Source organism: Ammospiza caudacuta, chromosome 34, assembly GCF_027887145.1.
Source record: "Ammospiza caudacuta isolate bAmmCau1 chromosome 34, bAmmCau1.pri, whole genome shotgun sequence".
NCBI lineage: Eukaryota > Metazoa > Chordata > Aves > Passeriformes > Passerellidae > Ammospiza > Ammospiza caudacuta.
The window spans coordinates 4,232,419-4,247,865 of NC_080626.1; the positions used below are offsets into that span (position 1 = coordinate 4,232,419).

General features: G+C 49.7%; 1 protein-coding gene across 1 annotated transcript; it reads left to right on the forward strand.

The window, feature by feature from the left end:
- Positions 1-361: 361 nt before the first annotated feature.
- LOC131570375 (deleted in malignant brain tumors 1 protein-like) lies at positions 362-9,096 on the forward strand. The gene is made up of 9 exons (XM_058822726.1): positions 362-437; positions 3,293-3,307; positions 3,534-3,601; positions 3,726-3,797; positions 3,951-4,058; positions 4,581-4,776; positions 5,216-5,563; positions 6,146-6,298; positions 8,699-9,096. The coding sequence occupies exons 1-9, from the start codon at positions 362-364 to the stop codon at positions 8,770-8,772; spliced, it is 1,110 nt and encodes a 369-aa protein (XP_058678709.1). The 3' UTR covers positions 8,773-9,096.
- Positions 9,097-15,447: the final 6,351 nt, after the last annotated feature.

Consider the following 15,447-nt stretch of genomic DNA (forward strand, 5'->3'; position numbering starts at 1 on the left):
ACGGGGGCAGCGGACAAGGGGGAGGGGTCACGTGGGAAAAGGGGCGGGGTCAGCTGAAGTGAGGGGCGGGGTCACCGGGGGGGCGGGGTCACATTGTAGAAAGGGCGGGGCCAGCTGGGGGGAGGGGTTGCATTGAGGGGGCGGGGCCACGTGGGGGTGGAGCCACGGCGGGGGCGGGGTCACGGGGGGCGGGGTGCCGGATGGGGGAGGGGTCACCTGAAGGGGGCGGGGTCACGGGGGGAGGGGCCACGGGGGGGGGTGGTGTCATGGGGGGAGGGGAAGGGGGGCGGGGTCTCGGGGAGGTGGGGGAGGGGTCACCTGTGCGTGGGGGAGGGGCGGGGCCCGGGTCTCACCTGCGGCCATGGCGGCTCCAGGTGCGGCCCGGGGGGGGCTCGGGGCGCTCACCTGGGGCCTCCTGGGGCTGCTGCACCTGGCCGGTGAGTGACGTCATCGGGGGGGAGGGGGGCGCCCCAAACCTGGGGGGGAGTTATCCCAAAACCGGGGGATTTCAGCCCAAAATATTCAGGGGGTTTTTGTCCCAAAATTCAGTGACTTTATACCAAAACTGGGGGGATTCTTCCCAAAAAATTCGAGGGTTTGGTCCCAAAATTGGGGGGATTTTATCCAAAATTGGGGAATTTTAGGCCAAAATTGGGGGGGGGGAGTTATCCAAAATTTGGGGAATTTTAGCCCAAAATATTCGGGGATTTTATCCCAAAATTGGAGGGGGTTTATCCAAAAGTTAGGGGGTTTTACCCCAAAATTCGGGAATTTTATCCCCCAAATTCGGGGATTTTGTGCCAAAATATTTGGGAATTTTATCCCAAAATTAGGGGAGTTTATCCCAAAACTGGGGGGATTAATCCCAAAAAAATCAGGGATTTTACCCCCAAAAAATTTGGGATTTAATCCCAAAATTTCGGGGATTTTACCAGAAATTGGAGGATTTTATCCCGAAATTGGGCGGTTTATCCCAAACATTGAGGGATTTTTATCCCCAAACTGGGGGGTTTTATCCAAAAAATTCAGAGATTTTTATCTCCAAAATTGGGTGATTTTATCCCCCAAAAATTCAGGAATTTGAGGCCAAAACTGGGGCATTTAGACCCAAAATTTGGAGCATTTCCACCACAATATCATTGATTTTATTCCAAAAAATTTCAATATTTTACACCAAAATTCAGGGATTTTATCCCAAAATTCAATTATTTGATCCTAAAACATCCTGGTATTTTATCCCAAAATTCGGGGGGTTTTATACCAAAAATTCGGGGATTTTATCCCAAATATATTCAGGGGGTTGATCCCAAACTTTCAGGGATTTTATAAAAAAATAATTTCAGGATTTGGGGAGAAAAATTCATGGATTTTATCCCCACAAAAATTCAGATTTTGGGGCAAAAATGCGGAGATTTAATCCCAAAAAATTGGGGGATTTCATCCTCAAATTGGAGGATTTTATGCCCAAAAAATTCAGGAATTTGGGGCCAAAATCTGGGTATTTTCCACCAAAATTTGGAGATTTTTATCCCCAAAATTTCTGTGATTTGAGGCCAAAATTCAGGGGTTTGATCCTAAAACACTCCAGGATTTTCTCCCAAGAATTTGAGAGATTTTATCCCAGAAAATTCAGAGATTTTATCCAAAATTGGGGGATTGTATCCCAAAAACAAATCAAGGATTTTGGGCCAAAATTCAGGAATTTTATAAAAAAATTTGGGGATTTTTATCCCAAAACTGGGGGATTTGATCACAAAAATTCGGAGATTTTATTCCCCCAAAAATTCAGGATTTGGGACCAAAATTCAGGGATTTTATCCCAAAAGAATTCAGGATTTGAGTCCAAAATTCGGGGATTTGAGCATAAAAAATTCTGGGATTTAATCCCGAAATTCCCAAAATTTATCCCCCCAAAAATTTGGGGATTTCTCCTAAAAAAAAAATCAGGATTTGGGGCCGAAATTCAGGAATTTTATCCCAAAACTGGGAAATTTTATCCCAAAATTCAGGAATTTCATCCACAAAAAAAAAAACAAAATCGAGGGATTTTATCCCAAAATTCCCATTTTTAACCCCAAAATTCAGGACTTTTTTCCCCAAATTCCCTTCCCCCCCCCCCCCCCCCCCATTCCCCTCCCCCATTCCCAAATTCCGGGAATTTCCCTTTTCCCGCCCATTTTTTCCCGGGAATTCCGCCCCGCCCCCGCCCTTGGGTCCCGATCGATTTTTGGGGGCAAATTCCGCGATTTTGGGGCCCCCGCGCGACCTTCGGCCCCTCCCGGGTCCCGAATTCCCGAAATCCCGAATTTTCCAGAATTCCCAGAATTCCCAGCTCCCCTCCTCATTTCTCCCCTTTTCCCCCAAATTTTCCCGATTTTTTCCCCAAATTTTCCCATTATTTCCCCTTCTTTTACCCAACTTTTCACCAAATTTTCTAATTTTTTTTTTCCTCAAAATTTTCCTGATTTTTTCCCTGATTTTTCTCCTCCTTTTCCCCAATTTTTCTCTTTCCTTCCCCTCTTTTCCCCCAATTTTCCCACAATTTTTTTCCCAGATTTTATCTAATTTTCCCCAGTTTTTCTCCTCCCTTCCCCCACTTTTCCCCCATTTTTTCCTCAATTTTTTCCCAAATTTTCCACAATTTTCCCATTTCCCCTTCCCTTTTCCCGAATTTTTCTCTCCAATTTTTCACCTCCTTTTTCACAGATTTTCCCACAATCTTTTCCCACAATTTTTTCCCGATTTTTCCCAAATTTTCTCCTCCTTTTCCCCAAATTTTCCCGATTTTCCCCCAGAATTCCGGGCTTTCCTCTCCCCAATTTTTCCCCCTTTTTTTCCCATTTTTTCCCACTTTTACCCCAATTTTCCCCCCTTTTTTCCCAGATTTTCTTCTCTTTCCCAATTTTTTCCGATTTTCCAAAATTTTCCTCTCCTCTTTCCCAAATTTTCCCAAATTTTCCCCAATTTCCCCCCAATTTTTCCCCTCCCCTGTCCCATTTTCCCCATTTTTTCCCACTTTTTCTCAATTTTTACCAATTTTCCCAATTTTTCCCAAATTTTATTCTCCCTTTCCCCAATTTTTCCCCCTTTTCCCCTTTTTTTCCCCATTTTCCCTCCCTTTTTCCATTCCCCCAATCCCCTCACCTGTGCTCACCTGTCCATGCTCACCTGGGCACACCTGGGCACACCTGTGCACACCTGTGCTCACCTGTCCCTCACCTGAACTCACCTGTCCTGTACCTGACCCTCCCCCACCTCACCTGAGCTCACCTGTCCTTTCTCTTTCCCACAGGTGTGCTGTGCTCAGGTGAGTCTGAACAGGTGTGCACAGGTGTGGACAGGTGTGCATGGACAGGTGTGCATGGACAGGTGAGCACTGACAGGTGAGCACAGGTGAACACAGGTGTTCATGGACAGGTGTGCGCAGGTGAGCCCAGGTAAGCACAGGTGAGCATGGCCAGGTGTGTCCAGGTGTGCCCAGGTGTGCCCAGGTGTGCTCACCTGCGCCACTCCCCTCTCTCCTTCCCCCACAGATGCTGATGCCCTGCTGCAGGTGCAGCCCCAGGTGCATCCACAGGTGAATCTCCAGGTGAGGGCACAGGTGAGGAGGGGGCACAGGTAACACCACAGGTGAGGGCGCAGGTGAGGGCGCAGCGAATCCCCAGGTGGATGCCCAGGTGTGTTTCCAGGTACGGAACCAGGTAACAACACAGGTCTGCCCACAGGTGCACCCACACGGGGACGCCCAGGTGGAGCTGCAGGTGCAGCCTCAGGTGGACGGCCGGGATCGGTTGAAGGTAAGGCCCCAGGTGTGTCCCAGGTGTGACCCCAGGTGTGTCCCAGGTGTGACCCCAGGTGTGTCCCAGGTGTGACCCCAGGTGTGCCCAGGTGTGCCCAGGTGTGCCCAGGTGTGCCCAGGTGCGCCCAGGTGAGCCCAGGTGTCCCCGCAGGTGCGGTTGGTGAACGGCTCCTCCAGGTGCGTGGGCCGGGTGGAGGTGCTGCACAGGAACAGGTGGGGCTCGGTCTGCGACGACACCTGGGACATGGCAGACGCACAGGTGAGACCGGGGACACACCTGGGACAGGTGGGGACACACCTGGGGATGGGAACACACCTGGGACGTGGCAGACGCACAGGTGAGACCCGGGACACACCTGGGACAGGTGGGGACAATGGGGACACACCTGGGACACACCTGGGGGTACCTGGGACAGGTGGGGACACACCTGGGACATGGCGGATGCACAGGTGAGACCAGGGACACACCTGGGGACACACCTGGGGACACACCTGGGGGAACTTGGGACACACGTGGGACACACCTGGGGACAATGGGGACACACCTGGGGATATCCACAGACACACCTGGCACAGGTGGGACACACTTGGGACACACCTGGGGACACCTAGGGGTACCTGGGGATATCCACAGACACACCTGGGCACACCTGGGCACACCTGGAACACACCTGTGACACACCTGGACACACCTGGGCACACCTGAGACACACCTGGTGGTGGGGACACACCTGGACACACCTGGGCACACCTGGGGCTCACCTGTCCCCTCCCCCCACAGGTGATCTGCCGCTCCCTGGGCTGCGGCTCCGCCCTGGCCGCCCCTGGCCACGCCCACTTCGGGCAGGGGGCGGGGCCGATCTGGCTGGACGGGACGCACTGCACAGGTGAGGAGCTCACCTTGGCCAGGTGCCGCCTGCACACCTGGGGACAGCACGACTGCGGGCACGGCGAGGACGCCGGCGCCGTGTGCTCAGGTGAGCACCTGGACAGGTGAGGGACAGGTGGGGCTGGTGGGGCTCAGGTGAGCTCAGGTGGCACAGGTGAGAACAGGGGGAAAGCTGGGGCAGTTGGTGGGACAGGCGAACTCAGGTGAGACCCAGGTGGATTCAGGTGTGCTCAGGTGTGCCCAGGCACCCCCAGGTGAGCTCAGGTGCCCCCAGGTGAGCATTGGAGAACTCAGGCGTGCTCAGGTGGGTTCAGGGGAGCTCAGGTGCGCCCAGGTGTGCCCAGGTGTGCTCAGATTAGCTCAGGTGCCCCCAGGTGCCCCCACCTGCCCCCCAGGTACACCCAGATGCGCTCAGATTAGCTCAGGTGTGCTCAGGTGCGCTCACCTGTCCCCACCTGTCCCCGCCCCCCTGACCCCGCGTCCCCTCCCCCCCAGGTGCGGATCCCCCCCCGTCCCCTCCCCCCCAGGTGCGGATCCCCCCCAGGTGCGGCTGCGGGGCGGGGCCGGGCCCTGCTCGGGGCAGGTGCAGGTGCTGCTGAACCGCACCTGGCTGCAGGTGTGCGGCCTCACCTGGGGGCCGCCCGAGGCGCAGGTGCTGTGCCGGCAGCTGGGCTGCGGCCCCGCCCTCAGCGCACCTGCGGGGCCGCACCTGCAGGAGCAGGGACCCCGCCCGGCCCAGCCGCACCTGTCGGAGCCGCACCTGTTGGAGCTCACCTGTCGGGGCTCGGAGCAGCTGCTGATCGAGTGCCCGAGGCTCCGCCCAGGTACCTGCGGGACAGGTGCGGTGGCCAACGTGGCGTGCGAGGAGCCGCCAGGTGAGGGGGGAAGGAGGGTGGGGTTACCTGGTCACACCTGTCCATCCCTTACCTGTCCTTCACCTGTCCGTATCTCGCCTGTGTCTCACCCGTCTCACCTGTCTGTGTCTCACCTGTCCCTCACTTGTCCCCCACCTGTATCTCACCTGCCCATCCCTCACCTGTCCCACCGCTCTCACCTGTCCCCTCACCTGTCCATCTCTCACCTGTCTCACCTGTCTGTGTCTCACCTGTCTTACCTGTCTCTTACCTGTCTCACCTGTCCATCCCTCACCCCTCTGTATCTCACCTGTCCCTCACCTGGATCTCACCTGTCTCATCTACTGGTCCCACCCACCTGTGTCTCACCTGCCGGTCTCACCTGTCTCTCTCTCACCTGTTCATATCTTACCTCTCCGTGTCTCACCTGTCTCACCTGTCCCTCACCTGTGTCTCACCTGTCCATGTCTCACCTGTCTCACCTGTCTCACCTGTCTCTCACCTGTCTCACCTGTCTCTCACCTGTGTCTCACCTGTCCCTCGCCTGTGTCTCACCTGTCTCACCTGTGTCTCACCTGTCTCTCACCTGTCTCACCTGTGCAGCCCCGCCCGATCCGTGCTCTCTGCTGGGGGCGCTGCTGGGGGTGGGGGCGGGGCTCTGCGGGGCCCTGCTGGGCCTTTACCTGTGCACCAGGTGTGCCAGGTGTGCCAGCGGTGCCAGGGGTCCCCACCCCCCACGGGGACGGACACGGCCAGGTACGGCTGGGCAACCCAAAAATCCCCAAAATTCCCCCCAAAATTCCCCCCAAAATCCCCAAAATCCACCCCAAAATCCTCCCCAAAATCCCCAAAAATTCCCCCCAAAATCCACCCCAGAATCCCCAAAATCCCCAAAAATTCCCCCCAAATCCACCCCAGAATCCCCAAAATCCTCCCCAAAATCCCCTCGAGGGAACCCAAAACCCCCAAAATCCCCCAAATCCTCCCTAAAACCCTCAAAATTCCCCCAAAATCCCCCCCAAAAAACCCCCAAACCCCCCAAAAATCCTCCCCAAAACGCCCCAAATCCCCAAAATTCTCTCAAAAAACCCACGAAATCCCCAAAATCTCCCCAAATCCACCCCAAAACTGGCCCGGGGGACCCCAAAACCCCCCGAAATTCCCCCAAAATCCCCAAAATTCTCCCTCAAAACCCCAGAATCCTCCCCAAAAAAGTGGCCCGGGAACCCCAAAAATTCCCCAAAATTTCCAAAATCCTCCCCAAAATCACCGAAATTTCCCAAAAGCCATCCCACGCACGGCTCAGGGACCCCAAAATCCCCCCAAACCCTCCCCAAAAAAAAACCCCAAATTTCCCAAAATCCCCCGAAATCCCCCCAAAACCCCTCAAATTCCCCCCATGAACCCCCCAAATTCCATGGCTGCCCCCCAAACCCCCCAAAATCCCCCAAATTCCACCCAGGGACCCCCAAAATCCCCCAAATTCCCCCCCCCAACAAAAAATCCCTCCCAAAGCCCCCCAGGACCCCCCAAATTCCACGGGACCCCCTCAAGACCCCCCAAAATCCCCCAAATTTCCCCCACCAGCTGCCAAATACTCCCCAGCCCACCCCAAATCCCCCCAGGACCCCCCGAATCCCCCCCCAAATTCCCCCGGGGGTCTCTGGGGGGATCCCGGGATATTTGGGGAGGGGGTTGGGGTGAATTTGGGGGGGTCCTGGGGGGGGAAATTTGGGGAATTTGGGGAATCCCGGGCGATTTTGGGGGAATTGGGGTGAATTTGGGGGGTCCTGGGGGGATTTTGGGGGGATTTTGAGGGGTCGTGAAGGGTTTTGGGGTGTCCTGGGGGGTCTTGGGGTGGACTTGGGGGGGGATTTGGGAGATTTTGGGGGTCCCTGGGGGGAATTTGGGGGATTTTGGGGGTCCTGGGGGGGGGTTTGAGGGGGATTTGGGGGGTCCTGGGGAATTTCAGGGGGTCTGGGAGGGTTTTGGGGGGATCCCGGGGGGATTTTTGGGGGGCGGGGGGATTTGAGAGGCCCTGAGGGACTTTTGGGATAATTTTGGGGTGGATTTGGGGGGTCCTGGAGGGATCTGGGGGGGATTTGGGGGGGTCCTGGGGGGGGTCCAGAGGAATTTGGGGGGGATTTGGGGGGGTCCTGAGGGGTTTTGGGGGGGGATTTTGGGAATTTGGGGGAGATTTTGGGGGGTCCTGGGAAATTCGGGGGGTCCCTGGGGAATTTGGGGGGGGGGGGGGGGGGCTCTTGAGGGGTTTGGGGGGAGATTTGTGGAATTTGGGAAATTTTGGGGGTCATGGGGGAGGGGGGGGTCCTGAGGGGAATTTGGGGAGTTTTGGGGGTCCCGGAGAGGTTTTGGGCTGGATTTGGGGATTTTGGGGAAATTTGGGGGTCCCGGGGAGGTTTTTGGGCTGGATTTGGGGATTTTGGGGGTCCCGGGAAGATTCTGGGGGTCCCTGGGGGGGTCTCGGGAAGGTTTTGGGGGAGTTTTGGGGATTTTGGGGGAATTTGGGGGTCCCGGAGAGGTTTTGGGCTGGATTTGGGGATTTTGGGGGAATTTGGGGGTCCCGGGGAGGTTTTTGGGCTGGATTTGGGGATTTTGGGGTCCCTGAGGGATTTTGGGGGTCTCTGGGGGGTTTGGGGGAATTTTGGGGGGATTTTGGGGGTCCCTGGGAGATTTTGGGGGAATTTTGCTGAATTTTGGGGGAATTTTGCTGAATTTTGGGGGTCCCTGGGGGGGCTTGGGGTGGATTTGGAGATTTTGGGGAATTCGGGGGTCCCCTGGGGAGGTTTTGGGGGAATTTCGGGGGATTTTGGGGGTCTGGGAGATTGGGGTTTGGATTTTGGGATTTTTGGGGGTCCCGGGGAGGTTTTGGGGTGGATTTGGGGGATTTTGGGGTTTGGGGGGGGGGTTCCCGAGGATTTTGGGGTGGATTTGGGGGGTCCTGGGGTGGATTTGGGGGGGATTTGTGGAATTTGGGGGTTCCGGGGAGGTTTTGGGGGGTCCCTGGGGGTGTTCCTGAGGGGTTTGGGGTGGATTTTGGGGGATTTTGGGGGATTTTGGGGATTTTGGGGGATTATGGGGGTCCCTGGGAGGTTTTGGGGTCCCCCCAAAATCCCCCCCGACCCCTCACCTGCCCAGGTGAGCCCCTGCTGCCCCCGGAACAGCCGGGAACGGCCGGAGAGACCAGCGCGGACCAGCACGGACCAGTATAGACCAGTACGGACCAGTACGGACCAGTACGGACCAGTACGGAGCACAATAAACTCAATAAAACCAGTATAAACCAGTACAGACCAGTACGGACCAGTATGGAGCAGTACAAACTCAATAAAACCAGTATAAACCAGTACAGACCAGTATGGACCAGTGTGGACTAGTACAGACCAGAATAAACTCAATAAAACCAGTATAAACCAGTACAGACCAGTATGGACCAGTACGGGCCAGTATGGAGAAGTAAAAATTCAACAAAACCAGTACAGACCAGTACGGACCAGTGCAGACCAGTATAAACCAGTATAGACCAGTATGGACCAGTGCGGACCGGTACAAACCAGTGTAACCAGTACAAACCAGTGCGGGCCAGTACAAACCAGAATAAACCAGTAAAAAAACCCCAACAAAGCCCGGTACAAACGCGGAATTTTTATTTCTTTCATTTTTATTATTTTTGTTTGATTGCACTTTATTGCATTGTGTTTTATTGCTTTTTAAAATTGATACAGTGACTTAATTAATCAATGAATTCCCATCAGTAAGTTTTCCGTGACAAAATAAGAAGAAAAAGCACCAGGAGAAAATTTCCCCCATCCTCCCCCCCAAAAAAAAAAAAACCCCACACCCCCACCCTGCCCCAAAAAAAAAAAGGAATAATCCCAAAACTAATTGGAATAATCCCAAAACTAATTGGAATAATCCCAAAAGTAATTGGAATAATTCCAAAAGTAATTGGAATAATCCCAAAAGTAATTGGAATAATCCCAAAACTAATTGGAATAATCCCAACAGTAATTGGAATAATTCCAAAAGTAATTGGAATAATCCCAAAACTAATTGGAATAATCCCAACAGTAATTGGAATAATCCCAAAAGTAATTGGAATAATCCCAAAACTAATTGGAATAATTCCAAAACTGATTTGAATAATCCCAAAACTGATTGAAATTTCCATGACAAAAAGGAAGAAAACCAGGGCAACCCTGCCCCAAAAAACACCCAACACCATTCCCCAGGAAAAAAAAATCCCAAACCAAGCATGGCTTTATCCCACCTGTGGAATTTCGCTTTTTTCCCAGAATTTTTGGTCCGTGAAACCTTTTTCCCATTAGGTCCTGGTGGGGCAGGGAAGGATTTCCCGCGTGAGGATGAGGAGGAACATCCGTGGCGATGGCCGGGAGGAAGGACGGGATTTTCCGGGCGTTTTCCCGAGCTCCATCCCCCTCCGGAAAAGGCCGGTCTCAGTTTCCATAAATCCATAAATCCATAAATCCATAAAAATCCATAAATCCATAAATCCATAAATCCGGGGACAAAGGTCCGTCCCAGCCCCACCCCGGGGCAGCCGCCGCGTCCTTCCCGCTCAGGTACGGAACTCCCATTGGGAAAAAAACCCCTTTAATTAACCGGGATTAATTAATTGAACGGGGATAAATGCGTTTCGGCGGGGATTAATGAGCGGTTGGGGCGGAGTTGCTCTCCCGCGGGATTTATCCGTGGTTTGGGATGTGGCGGAAAACGCAGGAAATCCCAGGAAAAATCCCCCGTGAAATCCCGGCTCGCCGCTCAGTTTGAGCATTTGTCCTCACCCGGGGCGGGAAATCTCGGCAGCCAGAGCCACGAAATCACGGAATTCCAATTAAAACAGCGGCGCCGAGGTCCTGCTGCTCCGGGGAATTTGTGTCTTCTTGGAGCTTTTTTTTTTTTTTTTCCATATAAAATTATTGGATTTGGTGATTGGAAAGGTTTTTTCCGTGTGGAGCCGGCCTGAGATTCTACAGAAAGCTGGGGATAATATAAAATTATAATGAAAATACGATCTCAAAACATAAATTTAAATTGTTATAATAATGACAATAAAATATTTTTATTATCGGCCTATTTATTAAATAAATATAGCAATTATATGATATGATATGATATGATATAATATAATATAACATAACATAACATAACATAACATAACATAACATAACATAACATAATATAACATGACATGATACATAGACTACAATACAATATATATTTTTGCATAAAACATAATATATAGTATTAAAATACCATATCCAAATATAACATTATAATATCGAAATGTAATAATAAAATAATTAATTAATATTGTACTATTAATAGGGAAATGTGTGATATAAAATACTTTACATTAAATATATAATCAAAATATAATATTTACATATAATATCCAAATGCAATATTATATTAAATTAATGCTATTTTATTTATAATTCAATTTGATGTATTATGTATATTTATATCTCAATATGGTAAATATTGTAATAAAATACATATAAAAATATAATTACATAGTATCAAAATATAATGATATAATATTAAATTAGTACTGTAATGTTAATAATTTTTATAATGTATAGCATTAGAAATTATTTCAAAACAGTATCAAAACCCACTGTTAAAATTTAGTATTAAAATATAATCACAAGATCCAATATTAAAATCCGATACCGAAGCGACATCCCAACCCCACTAAAACTGATATCAAACCAAAAATCCGATACCGAAACGACATCCCAACCCCTCTAAAACTGATATCAAACCAAAAATCCGATACCGAAACGACATCCCAACCCCTCTAAAACTGATATCAAACCAAAAATCCGATACCGAAACGACATCCCAACCCCTCTAAAACTGATATCAAACCAAAAATCCGATACCGAAACGACATCCCAAACTGATATCAAACCAAGCTCCAGCTGGGCGGGGTTCCTCAGTGAGAGGGGAAAAGCGGGAGCGAGGACTCCCAGGAGGATTTCGCGGGTGGGTTTGAGCCCCGCGCGACTCCGCGGGGAGGAAGATTCCTGGGGTCCCGTTTCCCACGGGGTTCCGCGGATGTTTCTGGTTTTCCCTCTCGCAGCTTCCCGCCGGGGTCGCCCATGGATGCCCGGCTGTGGTGGCTGGCGCTGCTCCCGGTCCTGGCCGCAGGTGAGGGAGGCTCCACCGGGCGCCCGTTCCCGGGAGACGGCCGATTCCCGCTCCGAAATGTCAATTAGCGCCTAACGAGCGCGCGGGGTTAGCTTGGGAAAGGTTCCGTCTCCAGAGGGTGGAGCTGCTCCGCAGCGACTCCGGAACATTCCAGAGTTTGTGGAGCGTTGGGGCAACGCTGTCAGGCACTGTTGGGATTGTTGGCGCTGTTGGGAATGTCGGGACTGTTGGGAATGTCGGGATTGTTGGGTCGGGACTGTCGGGATTGTTGGGACTGTCGGGATTGTCGGGATTCTTGGGTTTGGATTTTGGGACTGTTGGGACGGTCGGAATTGTTGGGACTGTTGGGATAGTTGGGGTTGTCAGGATATTCAGGACTGCTGGGATTTTTTGGATTGTTGGGATTGTTGGGATTTTTTTGATTGTTGGGACTGTTGGGATTGTCAGAGTTGTCAGGGTTGTTGGGACTGTTGGGATTGTCGGGACTGTTGGGACTGTTGGGGTTGTCAGGATATTCAGGACTGCTGGGATTTTTTGGATTGTTGGGATTGTCGGGATTTTTTTGATTATTGGGATTGTTGGGATTGTCAGGATTGTTGGGATTTTTTGGATTGTTGGGATTGTTGGGATTGTTGGGATTGTTGGGATTGTTGGGACTGTTGGGATTGTTGGGTTTGGATTGTTGGGACTGTTGGGATTGTTGGGATTGTTGGGTTTGGATTGTTGGGACTGTTGGGATTGTCAAGATTGTTGGGTTTGGATTGTCAGGATTGTCAGGATTGTCGGGGTTGTTGGGACTGTCGGGGTAGTTGGGTTTGGATTGTTGGGATTGTCAGGATTGTCGGGATTTTTTGGATTGATGGGATTGTCAGAATTGTCAGGGTTGTTGGGACTGTTGGGATTGTTGGGATTGTCGGTACTGTTGAGATTGTCGGGGTTGTCGGGCCTGTCAGGATTATTGAGACTGTAGTGTTGGAACTGTTGGGATTGTTTGGGATTGTGGGGGTTGTTGAGATCGTCAGGATTGTGGGGATTGTCAAAATTTCCAGGATTGCCGCGACTGTCGGGATTGTCGGGATTCTCCTGTGCAGGGCCAGGGGTTGGGCTCTGATCCTCTTCCAGCTCAGGGAATTCCGTGATTTTACCACTCCCAGCTCAGGGAATTCCATGGTTTTATCACCCACATCCCAATCCCGCCCTGGGAGACCCTCAGGGACATCCAAGGAACCCCTCGTGTATCCTTGGGGACGTCCCCACATCTCCCGGCGCTGTAGGGATGAATTCCAGGCCCTGGGACATTCCCAACCTTCCTGGGAACCGCTGCGGGGGCGGGCGATTCCCACCTGGGATTTTCTGGATGTAAATCCCAGCTTCGAGAATCCCGTTTTGGAAGGAATTTGCTGTTTCCATCCCTTTTCCCGGGATTCCCCAACGTTTTACCAGCCGAGAAATCGAGCTGTTGTTCAAAACACCCAACGACAAATCCATGAGCACCGCGTTCCCATTTATTTTTTGTTTTTTGGTTTTCCTCCGGATATCCCTCTCCTGCTGAGGACGGGATGGATCCCGATGGAAGTCGATGGGAAACGCGGTGGGGAAACCCAGAACTGTCCCGTTTTACCCCAAACCAGGCGGATTGCTCAGCGCTCCCTCCACTCCCGTCCTCGGCATCATCGGGGACCCGGTGCTGCTGCCCTGCCAGGTGGGCGCCACGCTCGCTGGCCAGGACTTCTCCATCCGCTGGACCTTCCACGCCGGGCGGTCCCGGCGCGTCCCCGTGTGCGGCTACAGCGGCGAGGGCCGCGGCGAGGAGCCGGACCGGCGGTACCGGGGCCGCGCGGAGCTGTTCCGCCGGGAGCTCCGCGCCGGGAACGCGTCCCTGCTCCTGAGCGACGTGCGCAGCTCCGACCAGGGCTCCTACGGCTGCCGGGTCTCCCTCCAGGGTGAGTCCTGGGAGGTGCTGGTGGAGCTGCAAGTGGCAGGTCGGTGCCGTTCCCCCTTTTTCTCGTTTCATTAAAATCAATTCACTCTTACATTTTAATGTTTTTGCATTTTCTAATCGTTAAATAATTAAATAATGTTTTTAGTGTTCATGTCTAATTTTTTTTTTTACATTAGACAATTTATATGTTTGCACCTTTAATTTCTGTTTTTATACTTTTATTTTTTATATTTGACTTCTTATACGTTGTAAAACGTAACATGTATAACATATATAATATAAATATTACATTATAGAAAGATATAAATACATATATGTATATACATATACACAATAATATATATATTATATGTATTACATTATGTATAATACTATAGGATATAAATTATCTTCAATTCAATAGAATAATTTTTTATATATTATACAGCTCTGTAATTAGGTATTGTTTGCTTTTTATATTACATATATTATGTTACTTATAATTATTAATATATTAAATATATTAATATATTATTAATTTATATCTTATATCTTACATGATATTGCTATTATAATGCGATATCATTATACCAATATAATAATTGCTATAATTAATTATATCAATATAATAATTGCTATATCATGACATTATTATATTATACTATATTATACTATATTATACTATATTATACTATATTATACTCTATTATATTATACTATATTATATTATATTATATTATATTATATTATATTATATTACATTACATTATATTATATTATATTATATTATATTTATAATATATTATTAATACAATTATTAATACAGTTATAGATCTATTACAATACATGCTACAATATATATAATATATAAGAAAATAAATATGAGTGATACATTATTTTACATTTACACTTACATTCATATTTATCTGTTTACAGTTCTAAATCATATAGTTTATATTTTTATATTTTATAGTTTTAATAAAAGATAATTCTATATATTTATATAGGTATAACTATATAAAAGATAAAAGATAATTCTATATATTTTATGTATTTGTTACTACAACTTTTATATTTCATGCATTCCACAAAATCCTGGCAAATTCCACTCCCAAATCCATCCCAGAACCGCCCCCACCGCTCCATCCTTTTCCAGATTCTCCATTAAATCCCTCATTCCCAAGGACATTCTCGGATCCATCGACCACTGAGAACCTCCAACCCCGTGGATCAAATCCCGGAAAATCCTCCAAGACTTTACAGCCCCTGGGCAAAAAACTGAGTTCCAAAAACCCAAATTTAATGGGATCGAAATGGAGAATTCCTGGTTTTCCACTGCTGTTGGAGAAACTCCATCCATGGTCCCGTGGTGACAACTGCCCAACGAATGGGATCCTTGACTCCCAACACCCCAAATTTAACAGGATTTATGTTGTTCCATCCATGGTGACAACTCCTCATTGAAGGGAATCTTTGACTCCCAAAACACCCAAATTTAACGGGATTAAAATGGAAATGCCTCTGTTGTTCCACACAGTTTCCATTCGTGATCCTGTGGTGACACCTCCTTGATGAAAAGAGTCCTTGACTCCCAAAACCCAGATTTAACGTGGTTTGAACAGAAATCCCTGTTTCTCCCCAGCCATCGGCGAATCTCCATCCGTGATTCCATGGCGACATCTCCATCATGAACGGAATCTTTGACTCCCCAAAACCCCAAATTTAACGGGATTTAATTGGAAATTCCTGTTTCTCCCCAGCCATGGGTGAATCTCCATCCGTGATCCTG